Source organism: Mobula hypostoma, chromosome 3 (genome assembly GCF_963921235.1).
Source record: "Mobula hypostoma chromosome 3, sMobHyp1.1, whole genome shotgun sequence".
In the NCBI taxonomy this organism is placed as follows: domain Eukaryota; kingdom Metazoa; phylum Chordata; class Chondrichthyes; order Myliobatiformes; family Myliobatidae; genus Mobula; species Mobula hypostoma.
The window spans coordinates 207,672,111-207,694,701 of record NC_086099.1 but is presented as its reverse complement, the minus strand read 5'-3'; the positions used below and the strand labels follow the sequence as shown (position 1 = coordinate 207,694,701).

The window sequence follows — 22,591 nt, the reverse complement described above, 5'->3', positions numbered from 1 at the left end:
ACTTGTCGAGAGAGCTGGGCTGCCAATTAAACGGGTTACTTTGTTCTGGATGGTGACTACTTGATTTTTGTTTTGGGAGTTGCGCCTATCAAGACAAATGGAGAGTTTTCTGTAGTTCTGGAATTGAGCCTTGTAAATGGTGGAAGGACCTTGGGGTGTCCAGTTCTGAATTGCTCTCGTGGAATATTCAAGTCATCGTATTTATTGTCATGTACAGAAGTGCAGTGAGGTACGGCTACAATGTAGATTCAGACAACACAACATACTTTTGTTATTGTTCAAAATTCAAAATAAATTTACTAACAAAATACCTGTCACCATTTACAACCCTGGGATGAATTTTCTTGCAAGCATTCATAGTAAATACAAGAAACAGAATAGAATCAATGAAGGACCACACCCAACAGGACGGACAAACAACAATGTGCAAAAACAACAAACTGCGAAATTTTAAAGGAAAGAAGAGAAAAAAAATTAATAAATAAATAAAAAATAAACATTGGGAACATGAGATGAAGAGTCCTTGAAAGTGAGTCCATGGTGTGTGGGGAAAATACAATGATGGGGTGAGTGAAGTTGAGTAAAGTTATCCCATTTGGTTCAAGAGCCTTATGGTTGAGGGGTAATAATTGTTCCCGAACCTGAGGCTCCTGTATCTCCTTCCTGATGGTAGCAGTGAAAAGAGAGGATGACCTGGATAGTGGAGCCCTTGATGATGGATGCTGCTTTCCTGTGACAGCGCTCCACGTAGGTGTGCTCAATGGCAGAGAGGGTTTACCCATGATGTACTGGGCTGTATCCACTTCTTTTTGTAGGCTATTCAATTCAAGGACGTTGGTGTTTCAATACCTGGCCATGATAAAACCAATCAATATACTTTCCACTGCACATCAATAGAGATTTGTGAAAGTTTTGAACGAGATGCCAAACCTCTGCAAACTTCCAAGAAGGTAGAGGAGCTGCCGTGCTTTCTTTGTAATGGCATCTATGTGCTGGAACCCAGGACTGATCCTCTAAACCTCCAAGGAATTTAAAGTTGCAGAGCTTCTCCAGCTCTGATACCCGCAGTGAGACTGGCTCATGTACCTCTGGTGTCCTCCTGAAATCAATAATCAGCTCCTTGGTCTTGCTGACATTGAGTGAGAGGTTGTTGTTGTGGCACCATTCAGCCAGATTTTGGCTTCACATCAGACAGAGAGGGGAAAAAAGATTTGGCAAAGCAAGACAATGCAAGGAAAAAAGGTCCATGTTAGTGCAAGAAATCATCTGTAGTGTTCCATTGCTGAGGTAGAATTAGGGTCATGCAGGTCAGTTCAAGAACCTGATGGTTATAGAAAAGAAACTGTTCTTGAACCTGGCGGTGTAGATAGTTGATCAGCTAAGTCAAAAGGTTTGATTTCGTAGCAAATTAAGTGAGCCATTAGGAGAGGTTGCTAAGTTATAATTACCTAATTACATGTTTTATTTATCAGATTTATTTTATAAAATCCAGCTATTACAGAGCAATGGAGGGCTATGAAAGTAGGTGTTTACCAAATGCATTAATTCTTTTGCTGCTTATTATTAAATATTGTAAAGCTATAATTGGTTATATTTTGTTCACAAATCCTAGTGTTTGAGCATCTGACTGACTTCATTCCATTTCCAGCATTTTCTTTAAACTCACAAAGGTTCCACTTCCCACACTGCTTAAACTCAATCAGGCCTATTCCATAGTCTGTTGAAACTTACCAGGTTTTCCTTCCGTGCACTCTTTTTCATGGGAAATTTTATTATATTATTGTGTAATAACAAATAGAATGAATTAAAATGTATTGGTATATTAATAGCAGTAATATCCAGTCTGGAAAATCTTGATCGACACTAAAATTTTTATTGTAGTTAGCCATTGAAACCATTACTATTTATTTAGTCCATTTGCTTCATGATTTTTAAATTCCTAGCTGGTTATAAATGTTAAATTACATGAAATAATTAGCAATTAAAAAGGGAACTATATCCAGGGTATTTTCTCAACTATAACTTGTTTACATGAAAACTTGGTTGAATCTCAGTAATGTTGCCATTTTGCTTCTTTAGGAGTGAGTCAACATCCAGTTACAATGATGCCATTCACTTTAAGAGAGTTAGTAACATTATCCCGTTGTCTCCGGGATGCTTGTCTTGGAATAATTCATTTGGCATATCCAGAAACCAAACCGGAGGTTCGCGAGGAGTACATTGTTGCATTTAAGAGCATTGGTGTCCATACAAATGCAGAAATGCAAGAACGAATTGAGTCTGAGAGGAAAAGGTGGATTCAACTCTTTAAGGTATAGTAGAAGAGTAAGAACATATAAATAACTAGCATTTTTAGTTGAACCATAAATGCAACAAATATTTTGAAATTAGCTATATATTTATTTTGTATCTTGTACCATCCTGAGGTTACTCTTGGAAAGGGTACAACACTTTCTTTTGCTTAGTCATGTAGACTTCAAAGGCTGAGCCGGTATTTAATTGCCCAACCCTAATTAACCTTGAGGTGGTGGTGGTGAACTGTCGCTTTGAACTGTTGCAGTCCTTGAGTTGTGGGTATGCCCCCAGTGCTGCAAGGAATGGAGTTCAAAGATTTTGAGTTAGCAGCAATGAAAGAATAGTGATATATTTCCAAGTCAAGATGGTACGTGGCTTGGAGTGTAACTTTCAGGTGGTGGTATTCCCATGCTTTTGTTCTCCTTTATCGTCTAGCTGATTCAGGTTGTGGGAAGGGTCATGGTGAGTTGCTGCAGTGCATCCAGTAGATAGTGGAGTGAGTAAATGATTGTGCGCTAGGTTTTATTGAATTGGCTGTTATATCCTGTAAGATGTCAGACTCCTTGTGAGTTTTTGAAGCTGTACTCATCTAAGCAACTGCAGAGTATTCCATTACCCTGAGCCCTGTAGATGGTGGGTGAACCTTCTGGGAAGTTAGACAAGTTACTTGCTGCAAAACTCCGAGCCTCTGACTTGCTCTTACAGTCGTTGTATATATGGCTACATATTGTTGGAAGTATTTAAGGTAGAGGCTAATAGGTTCTTGATTGGTGAGGGAGCTTGGAGAAAATGGATTAATGGTGTTCAAGGGGGAAAAGACAATGTCAGAACAGACTCCAGGTGGAATGGTTTAATTTTGCTCCTATGTGTTGTAGTCTTATGGCTACTCCCATTCAGATTCCAATAAACGGGTAGTAATAGTGGAGGATTTGGTGATGGTAATGCTGTTGAATTTAAGAAGGTGATAGTATTTTTTTATTTTTTGGATATTATTACTGGAGACAAAAGACTATATGTATCATCATTCCCTGGCGTTTTTGTGGCATGAATGGTACCTGCTACCTGGAATTTATGACTTGGTAATGAGTGTCTGAATGTGCAATAGTAATGGCATGTATCGAAAACTGAGATGCATAGATTTTTGTATTTAAACAGAAACGAGAGACTTGACAAGGTACAGCATTAGCCATGACCTTACTTGATGGTGGAAAAGGATCATGGGTTTATGTTGCTTTCCTAATTTCTTATAAATGAAAGTTAAATTAATCTTTTCAGGGTGGCTTTGCCTACTATTGAAAAATCCATTTTCTTGATTAAGAACCAGCACAAAGATTTTCAAAACAGGAGGAAACCATATCATCATTTGAACTTCTTATTTCATTTAATCTGATCACAGCTGATGGGTAGCTTTCTACTATTTGCATATCTGGGTGCCATAACCTGCAATGAAACCTTAATTTGAAACAGTTTCCATGAGTGTCATTATTACAGCTGTACTGAGTGGGTTCTCTATACCTAGTGGCATCAATGTTTTACAGAGTAGGACAGCTGCTGTTTTCAATTTTCTTTTAACAATACCTCATAACATTTCTGTTTAATGGTTCTTTCAAACATATTCTGTAAAATTTCCACAATGTAATTTGAATTTACTCTCTTAAGTTAAAAATCCATTCATTTTTATCCTATGATTTAAGTTTTGGAATGTGATAGAATAGTTGGTTTTGTTAATTTTTGTTTTATGTTCAATGGCATTACCATTATCAAGATGGTAAATTCTTAAAATATCATTGTGAAATTGCTGGAAAGTCTCAACAGGTGATATCTGTGAACTAACTAGGAAAGAGGAAACTAATTAGTTATATGTTACAGAGAGGGTGAATCAAATCAGGTTTAGTTGCCATTCAAACCATACATGGATACAGCTGATTGAGACAGTGTTCCTCTGGGGTCAAGGTGTAAAAACATACACATGCATTCAAAATAAGGAGAAAGGAAAAAAAGAATATAGTCATGTAAGAAAACAAATTTTTAGACCAAGTTCCTGAGGGACAAGTCCTGCAAATTGATGACACAAAATTCTGTGCAGGTGCTGGGGTCAAAGCAACATGCACAACACACTGGAGGAACTCAGCAGGTCGGGCAGCATCCGTGGAAACGAACAGTCAACGTTTCAGGCCCGTCCAGCCTGGAATTCCATTGATCCATCACTGGAGGGCAGCACCGACGAGAGACACCACCCCCAACCGAGCCCAGATGCCGTGCTCCAATGCAAGCCTGAGGAGTGAGGCCTAGTCCTAGTTATAGCTGAAGTGATGCTGCCGCCTCACCGCCCGTCACACCACCAAACAAGAGAAGCAGGCCTACGCAATCAATGTCCCACAGGGTCTAATGATTGCAAAGAAACATCCAAGACGGTCACTCATGGTTTCACTGCATGCCACCTTCGCGCCAACTTGAAGGCACCAACTCTGATGCCTCTTAAGTAGTAGGCAGCAGCACGGTCTCCACCCAGGTCAGCTCTTCCAAACCCAATTTGGTTTCTCTTGCAGCCTGGCTCAAACCCCTGGACCACTGGCCTGCTCTTATTGGCACCCTGGCCAGCTACTTGGAACAATGAGTAGCTCACGGATGCAATGGGCCTACTGTACAGGTAGTTATTGGAGTAAAGAATAGTCTTACTATGTATAAAAGCATATTTAACAAGGAGAAAAAGCACCTTTAGTTGGCCCCTGAGAAGTCGCTGCGTGTATACATGCCATCCTACTGGAAGGCAAGGTAGTATGACAAAGGACATATCTATGACAGGGTATGACCAGGATTGCAATTGGGATGAGCTGCAGATGAAGCTAACTTAATAGAATATAGGTTTATGTGTGCTTCAAGAACTCTGCTGTAATTTGCTAGGTCGCTATTTTCTGAGTTATCATTTTAATCCTTGTAAAAGATGCAATACAGCAGGTACTGATGAAATTAACTGGATCACAGTATGCATGGTATATGTTAGACTAAATAAAAAATGGCTCCAGTTGGCCCTTGATATGAATGCAGGGTGACGGGTAGACAGAATAACTTGCTTTTCTCAAAGCTGTTTCACAGTGTAAAGTTTCTGTTGCTTCTCCTTGCCCTTTAAAGGCACATTCAGTCTCCATACAAGATATACAAAAGGTCTTAATTATGTTTCCTTTGAATGAGTTGCCAGATTATTTGTAATGGGGATCAGGAAAAGATGAGCTCATAGTGACAGAAGCAGAATGAAGTGTTAAATCATAAATGGTTCACCTCATTATTGGATTCTATATTGCTAGCTATAATTGTTACAAATAAACTGTGAACTTTCATTGGAAAAAAAATTTGTAAGTGACATAGAACAAGAAACATGGTGGTCTACTGATGCTTTTCATTTAAACTTTGCAAAAATGAAATGCATTTCCCAGATTGAATATTAGATTTATAGTTTTATTTCCCAGTGACCCATAACACGCTAATGTGGAGAGGAAGCCATCAACCAATTCTTCTGTTCCTTTATCGCAGCTTTTTTTGGATCAGAACAAAGCTATCTATTTAATTGAAAGAAGTTAATTGAATGAAAATGATCAACTAAGCTTGTATTAATATTGCTAATGGAAGATTCTGCTTGGCTGTGTTTGGAAAGAGATGTCATGCTGGAGTTTTGCAGGCACACATTAATGCTTGCACTTAACCTGATGGGCTAATTAAGGAATGCTTATTCATTCTACAAGTCAGGGATAGCTGCTATTCAAACCAATCAGCTTATTCTTTATAATGTATTGCACTTAAAGAAAGCTGTTAGGACTGGCAGGGATAGTAACTGATGATCTTTTGATTGAGATGAATACAGTGTTAATATATTAGTAAATTTAAAATTATAATTAGGAAGGCTAGTGAATCATTGGCAAAATAACTTGTTTTTTGACTAATTTTAGTCAATTTATATGGAGTAATTAAATAGTTCAATTTGATTTATAGGCTGACTGAACGTAATACTGGTTTCTTCTTGAGAGAAGACAATTGTTTTAAATTGTGTAGTTATTCAAGTGAGCTTGAAGATCACTTGGACAGTTGCCTTGCACTTGCTGTAAATGTGAACCATATGTGTTCCTTCTTAAGACATGCTGAAAGCAACTTGCTAATTGATATGGTCAGCCATTTGCAGAGGATTTGAGGCATTTGTCACTTAAATTGTTTAAATGACAGCTTGTTAAGGTAATATCCAAATCAGGATTAATTGGAGTGCTGGTTCGTTATTGTTTCTTCTTCTGGCTTTAAGATTAGCTTTAAATTTACTATGATTAGATTGTACATTGTGTGGCATGAGTGTCATACTTGATTTTTTTTATCCAGTGGTTAATCCATATTCATGATTGAAATGCTGGAAATATTTAGCAGGTCAAGCTTTTTTCGTCGTGAAAAACAATTAACAGTTCAGATTTGTGACCTGTCCTTAGGCTGCAGTGTTTAGATTTATCTGCATTAGCAACTTTGAAGTTTACCAAAGTTTGTTGTTGGATATATAATTTACTTATATTTTCTATGGTTCTGTGCACTTTTCATTATGGTTTTGATAAATGCATTGCAGTACATACCAGCTATGTAGGTTCTCTGTTTATCACAGATTATATGATTAAGGGGAGCATGCCTTATGAGAATAGGTTGAGTGAACTTGGCCTTTTCTCCTTGGAGCAACAGAGGATGAGAGGTGACCTGATAGACCTGTACAAGATAATGAGAGGCATTGATCGTATGGATAGTCAGAGGCTTTTTCCCAGGGCTGAAATGGCTAGCATGAGAGGGCATAGTTTTAAGGTGCTTGGAAGTAGGTACAGAGGAGATGTCAGAGGTAGATTTTTTATGCAGAGTGTTGAGTGTGTGGAATGGGCTGCTGGCGACGGTGGTGGAGGCGGAAACGATAGGGTCTTTTAAGAGACTGCTGAATAGGTGCATGGAGCTTAGAAAAAGAGAGGGCTATGGGTAAGCCTGGGTAATTTCTAAGGATAGGACATGTCCGGCACAGCTTTGTGGGCCATCTATGTTTCTATATGCTCACACTGAATATTTGATTTGCTGTGCATGATTGTAATGTGGTGTATTATTGATAAATTGGTTTATTATTGTCACATGTACTGACATACCATGAAAAACTGTTTTGTATGCCACCCATTCAGATTTTTTCAGTGCATTGAGGGAGTACAAGGGAAATCGATAACAGAATGCAGAATAAAATGTAATGGAAAAGTGTAGTGCAAGCAGACAATGAAGTGCAAGGTCGTAATAAGGTGGATTGTGAGGACAGCAGCCTATTCTTATCGCGCTAGACGATAGAAGCTGCCCTTGACCCTACTAGTACATTCATACGGGTTTTTGTATCCACTGCCTAATGGGATGTTATCAAGAGCAAATTTCCAGGGTAGGTGGTGTTTTTGATTTTAAAACGGTAAGGCATACGAGCAGAATTAGGCCATTCAGTCCATTGAGTCTGTTATACCTCTCAATCCCATTCTCCTGCCTCCTCTCCATAACTTTGACACCCTGACTAATCAAGAACTTATCAACTCTGTTTTAAATATATTCAATGACTTATCCTCCACAGCCAACTATGGCAAGGACTTATTACCCTCTGGCTGAAGAAATTCCTCCTCATCTCTGTTCTAAATGGACATCCTTCTAGTCTGAGGCTGTGCCCTCTATTCCTAGAAACACCCCCTATTGAAAACATCCTTCTTACATCCAGATGTTTTAATATTTGATAAGTTTCAACGAGATCCCTTCATTCTTCTAAACTTCAGTACAGGTCCAGGGCCATCAAATGCTTCTCATGCCTCTGGACCCTCTCCAATGCCAGCAGACCTTTTCTAAGTAAGGGGCCCAATACTGCTCACAATACTTCAAGTATAGTCTAACCAACACCTTATAAAGCCTCAGTATTACATCCTTTCTCTTGCATTCTAGTCCTCTCAAAATGAATGCTAAATTTGTATTTGTATCTTCCTTACCATTGACTTAACCTGCAAATTAACCTTCAGGGAATCCTGCACGAGGAATTTAAAGGCCCTTTTCACCTCTGATTTTTGAATTTTTTCCCCATTTAGAAAATAATCTACACCTTTATTCCTTCTACCAAAGTACATGATCATACCCTATACAATATTTCATCTGCCACTTCCTTGCCCATTCTCCCAGTCTGTCTGCAGACGTTTTGCTTCCTCAACACCACTTGCCAATCCACCTATCTTCACTTTGTCCGCAAACTTGACCACAAAGCCATCAAACCCGTCATTCAAATCATTGACATATAACGTGAAAAGAAGCAGTCCCAACACTGATCCCTCCTGCAGAACACTAATAGTTACCAGCAGCGAACCAGAAATAGCCCCCTTTATTCCCACTTTTTGCTTCTTGCCAGTCAGCCAGTCTTCTATCCATGCTTGTTTCTTTCCTGTAATACCATGGGCTCTTACCTTGTTAAGCAGCCTCATGTACAGCACCTTGTCAATGGCCTTCTGAAAATCTAAGTAAACAACGTCTGTTGACTCCCTTTTATCTATCCTGCCTGTTATTTCCTCAAAGAATTCCAACAGATTTGTGGCAAGATTTTTCCTTAAGGAAACCATGCTGACTTAGGCCTGTTTTGTCATGTGCCTCCAAGTACCCTGAGACCTCATTAATAATAGATTCCAGCATCTTCCCAACCACTGAGGTCAGACTACCTGACCTAACTGGTCTTTCTTCTGCCTGCCTCCCTTCTTAAAGAGTGAAGTGATATTTGCAATTTTCCAGTCCTCTGGAACCATTCCAGAATCTAGTGATTCTTTAAAGATTGCTAATGCCTCTGCAATCTATTCAGAACCCTGCTTGGGGTGTAGTCCATCTGGTCTAGGTGCTTTATCTATATTCAGACCTTTCATCTTTCTCCTTAGTATTAGCAACAACACTGATTTCTGCCCACTGGCACATTCGAATTTCTGGCATACTACTAGTGTCTTTCATCGTGAATACTGACACAAAATACCAATTAAGTTCTTCTATTTCTATGTCTCTCATTACTACCTCTCCAGCGTCATTTACCAGCAGTCCAATTCCATTCTCGCCTCTCTTTTATGCTTTATATATTTGGAAAAAACTTTCAGTATCTTTTTTATATTATTGGCTAGCTTGTAATATAAAATTGGCTACCATAAGTTTTTTCAAATATGTGAGGAGTAAAAGAGGGGACTTCTGGTAGCGCTCATGGAGTGAAGTCGCGTTCTTGACTCGCTCCATTACCTCTGAGTTTTTCTTCTTATGATCAGCTATATTTTAATTAACCATTAAGGTATCGACTTTTACAATATTTTGAAATAAATTGGGCTCTTTGATAATCGGATGCGTTTAAGGTCTGCTATGTCTAAGAATGGAAAAAACGGGAAGGACGGCAAACCTCCAGGTAGACCGAAAGGTACCGGTTTCCCTCCGACTGAACCACCGCTGACTTTGAAAGCTATATCGGAGCTAATTCAAAGGGAAATTTCAACCTCTACTACGGAGCTGATTCGTGAGGAAATTTCAATTAATTTCTAGAAAATTGCCAATTCAATCGAGAAGATACAAACATCTACTACGGAACATCAGTCGGCTATATCTGATCTTCAAAAATCCACGCAACAAAGTGAGCTCAAGATGGAGAAAATCGAAGAAACAATTAATGTAATGAAGAAGAAACTTGACTTTCTGACCTTTAAAAACTCTGACTTAGAATCCAGAATGCGACGGCAGAATCTTCGAATGATTGGGGTGCGTGAAGCTGTTGAATCTGATAACCCTATGAAGTATTTTTCTCAACTTTTAAAAGATGCATTTCCTACTGTATCTCCTGACCAACCACCGTTATTGGATCGTGTTCACAGAGTTCCATCATACTCGCTTAGGCATGTCATTTTACGTTTTCATTTCTTTCAAGACAAGGAGAAACTGTTTTGTTTCGTTCGATCTAAAGGTGACATTGATTTTTTGGATCTTAAGTTCTGATTCGTGGAGGATTTCAGTAAACCAATTCGGGATCAATGGGTTCGTTACAGATCTGTGATGTCGGAACTCTACAAGATGGATTTAAAACCAGCGCTGCTTTACCCTGCATGTCTAAGGATTTGTACATCGGATGGAGCCCTCCGTTTTTTTGAATATCCATCGGATGCCCAGAGTTATCTGGATCAATTTTCACCTTCGACATCTTAATCGTAATTTTTAACTATCTCCGTTGATCGGAGGTTGTGAATTTGTCAGTCTTAATTTTTTTTTGCCTTATATGGGCAGAAAAGTTTATTTTTGATTATTTAATATGGTTGCTAAACTTTCTATCTGCGTCATTCCTTTTTTTTTCCCAGGGGATTCTGGGTGGTTACTTCCTCACCGTCATTTTACGTATTTCCTTTGCGGCCTTAAATTTTGTAGTTTTTAAATCTACTTTGTTTTGTAGGTTTTCATAACTAGTTTATGTTAATAATCTCATTTTTTTTTGTTTTGTTTACTCATAGGGTCTGGGGTTTGTTGCGGTTTTTTTTATATTTTCTGGCTTTTACTCTGTTATATTAAGTGTTTGTTTTAATTGAGTTACCTTTTTTTTTATTCTTTTACTGTTTTATAATTAGCTGATCTTTTTTATATTTACACTTTTTTTAGGGAGCGTATACCGGAAGTCATGGGGGTAGTTTTAGTGCTTGCTTCTTTCGGGCTGGTCTGCGTTAGATTTAGCCTCGGTGTCATGGGGTGGGGGGTGGTGGGAGGGGCTTTTTTTTTTAATTTCTTTCTTCTTGGGCTATGTACATTATTGAAGTACTGGTTGCGTTCTTCTTCCTGGTATCTCTTATTTGTTCTGTTCCCTTTCCGGGTTCATGGGTCGAGCCTATCGTCAATCCTCCTTGTTGCGGGTTGACTTTAGGGTTTATGGAGTCTATTATTAATTTTGGCTCCTGGAATACTAATGGTCTTAATCATCCTATTAAAAGGAAAAAAGTTTTTAAAGTGTTCCGGAGACTTAAAGCACAAATTTTATTTTTACAAGAGACCCATGTGCGGAGGGGGGGCAGACTACGTTTTTTTAAATTCTGGAAGGAACAACAGTTTCATTCGAACTCCAATGCTAAGATTCGAGGCGTCTCTATTTTTATAGACTCCTCAGTTACCTTTATACAACATGATACTATTTCTGATCCGAATGGTAGATTTCTTTTGGTTAGTGGTCTACTATTTAATAAAAAGGTAGTTTTGGTTAATGTTTATGCTCCTAATATGGACTGTCCGGAATTTTATAAATCATTATTCAATCAGTTCCCGAATTTGAATGAGTTTTCATTGATCTGGGGCAGAGATCTTAATACCTGTTTATCTCCAGCTTTGGACCGTTCGGCTCCTCTACGGGCCTTACCTAATAAATCTGCAACTTTGATTAATTCATTCCTGTCTGATTCTGGGTCGACAGACATTTGGCGTTTTTTGCATCCTCAGGAAAAAGATTTTTCTTTTTTTTTCACATGTTCACCATTCCTATTCAAGAATTGATTATTTCTTTATTGACTCTCGTCTTATTTCTTCAGTGATTAAATGTGATTATGACTCTATAACCATTTCGGATCATGCTCCACTTAAGCTTTCTATTAAAATTCAGGCCAATACACAAAATAATAGACAATGGCGTTTTAATTCGCTGTTGCTTCAGGATTCGGACTTTGTTAACTTTATGAATGAACAGATTGATCTTTTTTTTACAATTAACTATACAGAAGATATTTCTGTGAACATTCTTTGGGATACTTTTAAAGCTTATATTCGTGGTCAGATTATCTCGTATTCTGCTGCTTTGAGGAAGAAGCTGAAGCAGGAGGAGTTGGTAATTGTGGACAAGATTAAGGAAATTGATAAGAAATATGTTATAGCTCCCTCTGAGGAGTTATATAAACAAAGAACTGAACTTCAAATGGAACACAGTTTATTACTTTCGTCCTCAGTTGTAAACCAATTAAAGAAAACAGGAAGTGAATTTTATGTACACAGTGACAAAATTGGCAAACTGTTGGCTAATCAACTGACGTCTAATTATGCTAAATCTCAAATTAATCAGATTTATAACCAAAATGACCGACTGATACTTGATCATGCGGGGATTAATCAAACCTTCTGTGATTTTTATTCTTCCTTATATCAATCAGAGTCTCCTCGAGATTCTAAATATATGAATGATTTTTTAGATAACCCAGACTTCCCTGAGATTTCACAGGATATGTCTTCTATGTTAGATACTCCCATTACCGCGGATGAGATTAAGAATGTTATTTCCTCTATGAATTTGGGGAAAGCTCCTGGCCCTGATGGGTTTACCGTAGAATTTTATAAATGTTTTGCACCTTCATTAATGCCTTGGTTCTGTAGGGTTTTTGAGGCTTCATTAAAACTTGGTAAACTTCCCGAATCTTTCAATAGAGCATCAATCTCTCCAATATTAAAGAAGGATAAAGATCCTGCTCAATGTGCATCTTACAGACCAATATCTTTATTAAATGTTGATTCTAAAGTTTTTTCTAAGTTATTAGCAAATAGATTAGAAAAAGTACTTCCTTTCATTATTTCGGAAGACCAAACTGGTTTTATTAAAGGTCGTTACTCTTTTTATAATATTCGCACACTGTTAAATATTGTTTATACTCCCTCACAAAATGTTCCTGAGTGTGTTATCTCTTTAGATGCTGAGAAAGCTTTTGATAGAGTAGAATGGCCTTACTTATTTAAGGTGCTTGGAATGTTTAATTTTAGCTCGAAATTATATCCTGGATTAAACTGTTATATCATTCTCCTGTGGCCTCGGTCCGTACTAACTCTCTAAGCTCACCTTTTTTCCCTCTTTTTCGAGGTACTCGACAAGGTTGTCCTCTTAGTCCTTTATTATTTGATATTGCATTAGAACCTCTTGCAATTGCCATTCGAGAATCTCCAAATATTACTGGGATAACTCGGGGCTTAAAGTCCCATAAAATATCACTCTATGCTGATGACTTACTTTTATATATTTCTAATCCCCAAAAATCCATCCCTGCTGTTTTAGAGCTATTAGCACAATTTGGTCTTTTTTCAGGTTATAAATTAAATCTTAGTAAGAGTGAACTTTTCCTGATTAATAAGCAACTTCCCTTATATTATAATTTTCCATTTAAATTGATTAATAATTATTTTTCATATCTTGGGATTAAAATTACTTGTAAATACGAAGATTTATTTAAGATTAACTTTTTACCCTTAATTGACCATATTATTCAACTTTCATCTAAATGGTTTCCTTTATAGTTAACTTTGATTGGTCGTATTAATGCAGTTAAGATGTTTTTTTTGCCAAAATTTTTATATATATTTCAGGCATTACCAATTTTTGTTCCAAAATCTTTTTTTGATAAAGTTGACTCCAAAATTTCTTCATTTATTTGGCAAAATAAAAACCCGAGACTGGGTAAAATACGTTTACAGAAAGCTAAGAGAGATGGAGGTTTAGCATTACCTAACTTTAGATTTTATTATTGGGCAATTAATATTCGACATATGAAATTTTGGTTACTTGACCAGGATATACTATCCATTCCTAAATGGGTAGCATTGGAATTACAATCTGTTCAGGGTTATACACTTGGCTCTATTTTAGTTTCCTCTCTTCCTTTTGATTTGAAACGCCTTAAACAGGTATCTAACCCGATAGTTAAATATACCTTATGTATTTGGTTTCAATTCAGAAATTTTTTTGATCTTAACCAATTTGGGCTAGCGATTCCTATTTTAGGTAACATATTTTTTCCTCCCTCTTTTACGGATCGTGCTTTTCAAATTTGGAAGACTAAGGGTATTTCACGGTTTTTGGATTTATTTTTAGATGGTTCCCTTATGTCTTTTGAACAATTATCTAATAAATATAATTTATCAAGAATACATTTTTTTAGATATCTACAAGTTAGAAATTTCCTAAGTACTATACTTTCTTCCTTTCCAATGCTTCCTCCTACATACATTTTAGATACCATAATTAACCTTAATCCATGTCAGAAAGGTGCATCGGCTATGATTTATAATATTATTATGAAACTTAGGAAAGCTCCATTTGATAAGATTAGGGTAGATTGGGAACAGGAATTGGGGTCTATCATTTCCGTGGATGACTGGGGGCAGATTTTACAATTAGTCAATATTTCCTCTATCTGTGCTAAACATTCCCTAATTCAATTTAAAGTTGTTCATAGAGCACATATGTCCAAAGATGAATTAGCTCGCTTTTATTCTCATATTAATCCTTTTCGTGATAGATGTCTGGGGCAGATAGCCTCTTTAACTCATATGTTTTGGTCTTGTCCTACTCTGGAAACTTCTTGGAGAGACATTTTTAATATTATCTCCAAGGTATTGAATATAGATATCTCTCCTCACCCTATTACTGATATCTTTGGACTACCTAAAATTTCCAGTAATCTTTCTCCTTCAGCCCATAGAATGATTGCATTTCTTACTTTAATGGCAAAAAGATGTATCTTACAACATTGGAAAGAGCCTAATGCTCCAACTACCTTTATTTGGTTTTCTCAGACGATATTATGCTTGAATTTGGAGGAAATTAGAAGCAATCTTTATGATTCCTCATTTAAATTTGAACAGACCTGGGGATCTTCTATTCAATATTTTCATTTAATGTAATATATACCCTTCTTGTTTTTTTTTTACTGTTTTTAATGGTGGTCGGGATTGAGGACGTGATTTTAAGTTTTTTAACTCTGTTTGGTTTCAAGTTAGCCCATTGCTTTGCTTTGCTTTTAGTTAGTTGCACGGTGGTTTTTTTTGGGGTTTTTTTTTCCTTTTCTCTATTGATATATATATAAAATTAGTATACTATTATGTTACCTTGGTACATTATGTTTAAATTACATTGTTTGTATCATTTTTTTTGTATTAATATCTCCTGTAATTTTATTATATTCTAACAGTGTATTAGTGCCTATATGGCTTACCTTTTTGTATACTTATTCAATAAAAAGATTTAAAAAGAAAGAAAGAGGAGTAAAAGAGAGTGGATATTGGACTGGTGGAAAATGATGCTGGAGAGGTAGTAATGGAGGAGGCAAAGAAATAGCAGAGGAACTTAAGTACTTTGCATCAGTCTTCACTGTAGAAGATATTATGCCAGAAAAGTATGCCAGTATGCCAGAAATTCAAGAGTGTCGAGGGCAGAAATGAGTGTTGCTGCTGTTATTATGGAGATGATGCCTCGGAAGATGAATGTTGGCTGCTTTACCAAGACAGCTGGAAGTTTTGGCAGTGTCCAAGGTGGAGAGGTTGTTTTCCATTAAGTGCTGTGCTGTCCATAACTTTACGTTGCAGTGTGGGGCAGAGTAGTTGCCATACCAAGCCGTGATGCATTCAGATAGGATGTTAACTTATTGGAAACAGCAAATAAGCCTTGAAATGTATTTGTGTTGTTTATCTTTGCAATTAACACGGGGGACAAATGTCACCTCTGGTTCATGCAGAATAGTATTAGCACATGGTTTTTTATTGGTAATGAATACCCTGGAAACAAAATGGTGCAACAATTTTTTGGTGTATGTTTTAATAATATTAAGTCGTTTATTAATTCTGAATGGGAAATTATTTTGCTACAACAGCAACATTTAAAAACACACTTAGCAATGTGCAGATAATAATAAAGTACAGAATAATAATATGCACAATAATGTATTGAAGTGCAATAATGTATGAAATAATAAAACAGAGACTATTGTACTATTATGTGTGTTCTCCTGTCGCACAGAGATGAACTGGTGTATGTGCTTATTGCATTTGGTAGAGAACGTTTTCTGTAACGATTCTTGTGACAGCAGAGCTGAATGAGTCTGTTCGAAAAGGTGCTCCGCTGTTTATTCAGTGGGTTATGGAGAGGATGTGCTAGGTTGTCCATAATGGATAACAGTTTGTCTAGTGACCTCCTCTCCACCACAATCCAAAAGAGTCTGGATCTGGGCTTTTTGATTTGTTTATTTAGTCTTTTTTCAGCACGAGCACCGATGCTGCTTTACGTTGGGGGAGCAGTAAAGAAGTCTGCGCTTGCTACAAGTGATTTGTAAAAAATCTCCAACATCCACCTGCACACATTGAAGGATCTCAGCTTCCTTAGAAAATATGGGATAATTTCAGCATGTATTCAGTTTCACTTCAAGTGACCATTTATATCTGGTGTTCTAATAACCCTCAACCTTTAGTATGGTTGAAACTCCCAAGACACCATGAACATGGCAGCAGTTTACTAATTTAGCCACTTGTTATATCTGAAGACTGTGAAGATCGTGAAGATCCCTATGAGCTTTATCCAGAGGGAATAACATCACTATCATCACCTGAACTCTGCAGCAGAGTCAATAGATACTCATTAGCAATGGTAATTTATTTGTTCTTTGTTAGTGGACAATTCTGGCAAAAGCTGCTTTGAATATCATCACTTACTTGTCCAGAGAAGATGATGGTTATTCTTGAACAATTTGTTTATGTGACCTTCTCTTGAGATGCAGCATCAAAACTACTTAACAATTATATTAGGAAATTCAAGTTGTAGTTTAAAAAGATACCACCTAATTGACTTGTGAGTGCATAATACTAAACTAAATGCTTGTTTCATTCTCTGTAGCATCAGTGAATTCTTGGAAAAGAATGATCATTACAACTGGCCTCCGCCTTATTTAATTGAGCAAGGAGTTTTTCCTTTTGTTTTTAACAGTTTGAGTATCAGTGTTCAGTGCTTGGGAACGTCTTTGGTTTTGATATAGGTTTGGTGTGTGTGTGTGTGTGAGATATATATACATATATGAAAGAAAGTAAGCCAGCTTGCTCTCTTACAAATTAACGCCTTGTGTTTAAGATGCTATTTTGCTGGTTGACTGTTGAGTTTTAATCCAGCAAGACTCGGACTATTTAAAAAGCACAAGCACATTAGTTATACAAAATTAATGTGAACTGGTCTTGCATAAAATTTAAAGTTGGAGCAATTAGGATTCAAAAATTATGGTTAATATTTCAAAATCTTTATTCCACAATTTCTTCTGTATTTGAGAAATATATATATATTTATATCCATCCTAAAGATCTGGAAAAATAATAATAGTCATTGAGTAGCAAGATGTGTCCAGATGAAATGAGCTGTTACTTGTGCAGAAAAAATACGGCAGTGATATAATTTAAATCACTTTATTTCTTTCATACAGGTGATCTCTAACTTAGTGAAAATGCTGAAGTCGAGAGACACAAGAAGGCAGTTTTGTCCTCCTGATCATTGGCTTTCTGATCAAGTTAATATAAGAGCTGATAAGGTGTGTGTTGCTAATTGTGTGATCATAGGTGAAGGAACTTTCACAAAAGGTGAAGTGAATGGATTTTCTTCAGATTCTTCAGAATTTAATAACTAATAACATGCTTGATCTGGTTTTGTAAATTTGGTTGTTCTAATGTAATCTACCTGACACATGAATTAAAAGAATGATGTCAAGTACTTCTGGTAGATTTTCTTCCAGTGTCACATCCAAATGGGTTTGTGGTTTTCAAAGGCATTGTCAGTAATTGAACTGTCATTCTGATATACTGATTAAATTTCTCTTATTGACTAATTACTCTGAATTAAGGATGACTTGCTGCACTCCTGTTTAGTAGAATCTTAGATCTGCCACAAATTGGGCAAGAGGTGCATGACACGATGGGTGGCTGGAATCTCCGAGACGTGGTGCACTCCTTCCATTGTTTTCACTGGACTTCCACATTCTACCACAGTGATTTGAGGTTCTTAATATTGTCATGCATGCAATTTCACTACTTTGATCCATCACAAGCTATGCATTCCAGTGATTCAGCAAGCATGTTTTTTTTCCTCAAAGAGGCCTCCTTTGAAATACCTAACAAAAACTGCAGCTGTCATTCAGGGCTTCAATTTTTGCTCAATTTTAGATACTGAAGTCACTGACTTATGAGTAAGTTGCTGTTAGCTGTTCATCCAGTGGGAACTTATAAATAAACGGAAATTATAATGTCAAATCAAGCTCTTTGTCTTAACTGGTTCATCAGTCAAGGCATCAAGTTTAAGAGTAGAGGAATTATGCTGCAGTTATAAAAGTCATTGGTGGGGCCATTCTTGGAGTGTTGTGTATAGTTTTGGTCACCCTATTATAGGAAGGACATTATCATGCTGGAGAGGCTGCAGAAGAGACTTGAGGATGCTGCCTGGACCAGAGGGCCAGAGTTATAGTCGAGGTTGGTCATGTTGGTTCTTTATTCCTTGGAGTGTAAGCAAATGATTGGTGACCTCAGGAGTTTATAAAATCATGAAGCGAGAGAAGAGATTGCTGAGCCTCTGGCTAGGATCTTTATGTCCTCGTTGTCCACGGGAATGGTACCGGAGGATTGGAGGGAGGCGAATGTTGTTCCCTTGTTCAAAAAAGGTAGTAGGGATAGTCCGGGTAATTATAGACCAGTGAGCCTTACATCTGTGGTGGGAAAGCTGTTGGAAAAGATTCTTAGAGATAGGATCTATAGGCATTTAGAGAATCATGGTCTGATCAGGGACAGTCAGCGTGGCTTTGTGAAGGGCAGATTGTGTCTGACAAGCCTGATAGAGTTCTTTGAGGAGGTGACCGGGCATATAGATGAGGGTAGTGCAGTGGATGTGATCAATATGGATTTTAGTAAGGCATTTGACAAGGTTCCACACAGTAGGCTTATTCAGAAAGTTAAAGACATGGGATCCATGGAAGTTTGGCCAGGTGGATTCAGAATTGGCTTGCCTGCAGAAGGTAGAGGGTGGTGGTGGAGGGCGTACATTCAGATTGGAGGATTGTGACTAGTGGTGTCCCACAAGGATCTGTTCTGGGACCTCTACTTTTCGTGATTTTTATTAACGACCTGGATGTGGGGGTAGAAGGGTGGGTTGGCAAGTTTGCAGACGACACAAAGGTCGGTGGTGTTGTAGATAGTGTAGAGGATTGTCAAAAATTGCAGAGTGACATTGATAGGATGCAGAAGTGGGCTGAGAAGTGGCAGATGGAGTTCAACCCGGAGAAGTGTGAGGTGGTACACTTTGGAAGGACAAACTCCAAGGCAGAGTACAAAGTAAATGGCAGGATACTTGGTAGTGTGGAGGAGCAGAGGGATCTCGGGGTATATGTCTACAGATCCCTGAAAGTTGCCTCACAGGTGGATAGGGTAGTTAAGAAAGCTTATGGGGTGTTAGCTTTCATAAGTCGAGGGATAGAGTTTAAGAGTTGCGATGTAATGATGCAGCTCTATAAAACTCTGGTTAGGCCACACGTGGAGTATTGTGTCCAGTTCTGGTCACCTCACTATAGGAAGGATGTGGAAGCATTGGAAAGGGTACAGAGGAGATTTACCAGGATGCTGCCTGGTTTAGAAAGTATGCATTATGATCAGAGATTAAGGGAGCTAGGGCTTTACTCTTTGGAGAGAAGGAAGATGAGAGGAGACATGATAGAAGTGTACAAGATAATAAGAGGAATAGATAGAGATAGCCAGCACCTCTTCCCCAGGGCACCACTGCTCAATACAAGAGGACATGGCTTTAAGGTAAGGGGTGGGAAGTTCAAGGGGGATATTAGAGGAAGGTTTTTTACTCAGATAGTGGTTGGTGTGTGGAATGCACTGCCTGAGTCAGTGGTGGAGGCAGATACACGAGTGAAATTTAAGAGACTACTAGACAGGTATATGGAGGAATCTAAGGTGGGGGCTTATATGGGAGGCAGGGTTTGAGGGTCGGCACAACATTGTGGGCTGAAGGGCCTGTACTGTGCTGTACTATTCTATGTTCTATGAAGGGTATGGATAAGGCAGAAAGTCATTGTAATCGTCAGGACTGGGGAGTCAAAAAACTAGAAGATGCAGATAGAAGAAAAGAGGGGGAGAGATTTAAAAGATACGTGAGAGCTAACATTTTACACAAGGATAGTTAGTACCTGGAATAAGCTGCTTGAGGAAGTGATTAGGTGGTACAATTACAACATTTAGACCATTAGACCATAAGATTAAGGAGGCATTTGAATAGGTACATGGAGGGAAAGGGCTTGGAAGGCGATGGGAGTAACACAGGCAGCCGGGGAGGATGCTGTGGTTAGTAGACCTGGTGGACAGAAGGGCCTGTTTCTCTGCTGTATGACTCCATGTATTAAATAAAATGTTGGCAATGCAGTTGCTGCACTCAATGGAAAAGACTTTTAAGTTGGATCACCTTGCATCAAAACTGGGGAAATTTAGACATGTAACAGATCTTTGGCAAGTACAAAGGTAAAGAGAGTGAATTGATGGAAGATGGAAGTTAATATGATGTGAAGCAAAAGGAACGGATAGTAGGAGAAATGAAGAAATAAAACGTGTCCATAAAAATAGCAATGATGCCAAGTAGAAATGATTGAAGTCATTCAGTTTTTAAAGTTAAATAGGATCTAATCAGATTCTGTATGGACTTGAGCAACTGTATGTTAAAACATTGAATTTTTTGTAATGCTAGTTATTGGCAATGATAATTTCTGCTTGTGTCTTCTATTGGCCCTTCACCCGTTACTTTCAGCCGTTTCCTTTTTCTTTGCATCATTATTCCTTTTCTAATTAATCTCCGACCAGTCACAGACCTTTCTTGCTCTTTCCTCTTCTATCTTCTCTCCCTCCTTCCATACATAAAACCTGTCACATCTAACCTTTGCCAGTTCTGTTACAAAGGTCATCAATTTGAAGCATTAAGTATTTTTCTTTCACCACTATATTACTTGACAAATATTTCAAGATTTTGCTTTTAATTTCCAGCATCTACACTATTTAGTTTGTTTTACTTAGCTTAATTGCCTTTGTTTTGTGGTCACCAGTTATCAATACTAAATTGATTATTTGACATGCCATTTTGTGTTTTATAGAAATACTAATGTGAATTCCTGTGAGGCATTTAAAGTAAAAGATATAAATTGTAAAGTTATTGTTTTAAGACCAGCAATTACTTAATGTCAGCATCTCTTTAATAATAGGTCACACAACTGTATGTGCCCTCAGCCAGGCATGTATGGAGGATGCGTCGAATGGGAAGAATAGGACCACTGCAATCGACACTTGATGGTAATTGCCATCCTCTTACTATAGTTAATTTATGTTGGTGGTATTTATTGCATTAAATGAAGAGTTTATTGCACAATTCATTGCTCAGTCAATACATGTCTGTAGAAATTGCTATCACCGTTTCCATCAAAAGGGTTAGGAGTACACTGAGCAGAAAAATGACAGAAGTATGAACGATGATGGACTAACTAGTTAAAGAAATCCAGATATTTGTGGTTATGCCTAGTTTGTGGGAAACATCAGTGGATAATACATTTGCACTGTATTGTCAAAACAGACTACCTGACAGAAGTATGATGAAGTTGTGCTTGTGCTGTGCTCCAGTACAACTGTTCCTTTATGTATCAAGTCTGAGGTTTTAGAGACAGTAGAGAGGGAAATTGAAAGTAACTATTTTCAGCAAAGAGTTGGAGGGGGTTGAAATTATTTTTATTGTGCTCCAAATAACTTTATTAGATAATTCTGTTACCACAAGGTAAGGATGCATGCTAAAAGTAGACAAAAGCAGATGTAGGGCTAATCTGCTTATCCATTGCTCCTGTATTTATAGGTGTATATTAGTTGCAACTGTGTGGAAACAAAAAAAAGAGATTTTGCCTTGTGCAGCCCATTTCTTTACATTGTCTAATGGCTACGTCTGAGTGCTCCCCTTACGTACAACATTATTAAATGAATCGTTTTTGCCAAATCATCTTTTCAACTCTTTCCTTGGGACTGTTCTTATCTGTGAAGCTGTAGGATGTTTTTTACGTTAAGGACATTGTGTAAGTGATAAGATAGTGACGATCAAAATTGTGGAATCATTTAAATAAAACACAATTGGATGCAGTTATAGCAGAACAGAGAGATGTGTCACTTGAAAAGATGGTCTGCACTGAATCACATCTTAATGTTTATCTATTTTGTGAATCAAAGATGCTAGTCGTAATATCACTGTTTATTATGTAGTTACTGGGCTTAATTTGGAAGTATTTAAAAAAATTTGCATTAAAATAATGATTTAATAAATTATATGTTGAGTCATTCTTGATTTTATTTTTAATAGAAAAATGCAATTAAAATTGTTTGTCGTTTTTTGTATCAAAATAATAAATGTGTTAGAGATGGGAAAGCTATTTGCCTCAAAGCTAAT

The 22,591-nt window shown here is 37.5% G+C and overlaps 1 protein-coding gene across 2 annotated transcripts in view; it reads left to right on the top strand.

Annotated features, from left to right (window-relative positions):
• ube3c (ubiquitin protein ligase E3C) overlaps positions 1-22,591 on the top strand; it is a 177,560-nt gene that overhangs the window by 71,339 nt on the left and 83,630 nt on the right. For both annotated transcript variants that reach the window (XM_063044419.1, XM_063044420.1), the window contains 3 exons: positions 2,080-2,312; positions 17,565-17,669; positions 21,372-21,459. In XM_063044419.1, the coding sequence (XP_062900489.1) occupies positions 2,080-2,312; positions 17,565-17,669; positions 21,372-21,459 (426 nt within the window). The remainder of the gene's footprint in view (positions 1-2,079; positions 2,313-17,564; positions 17,670-21,371; positions 21,460-22,591) is intronic.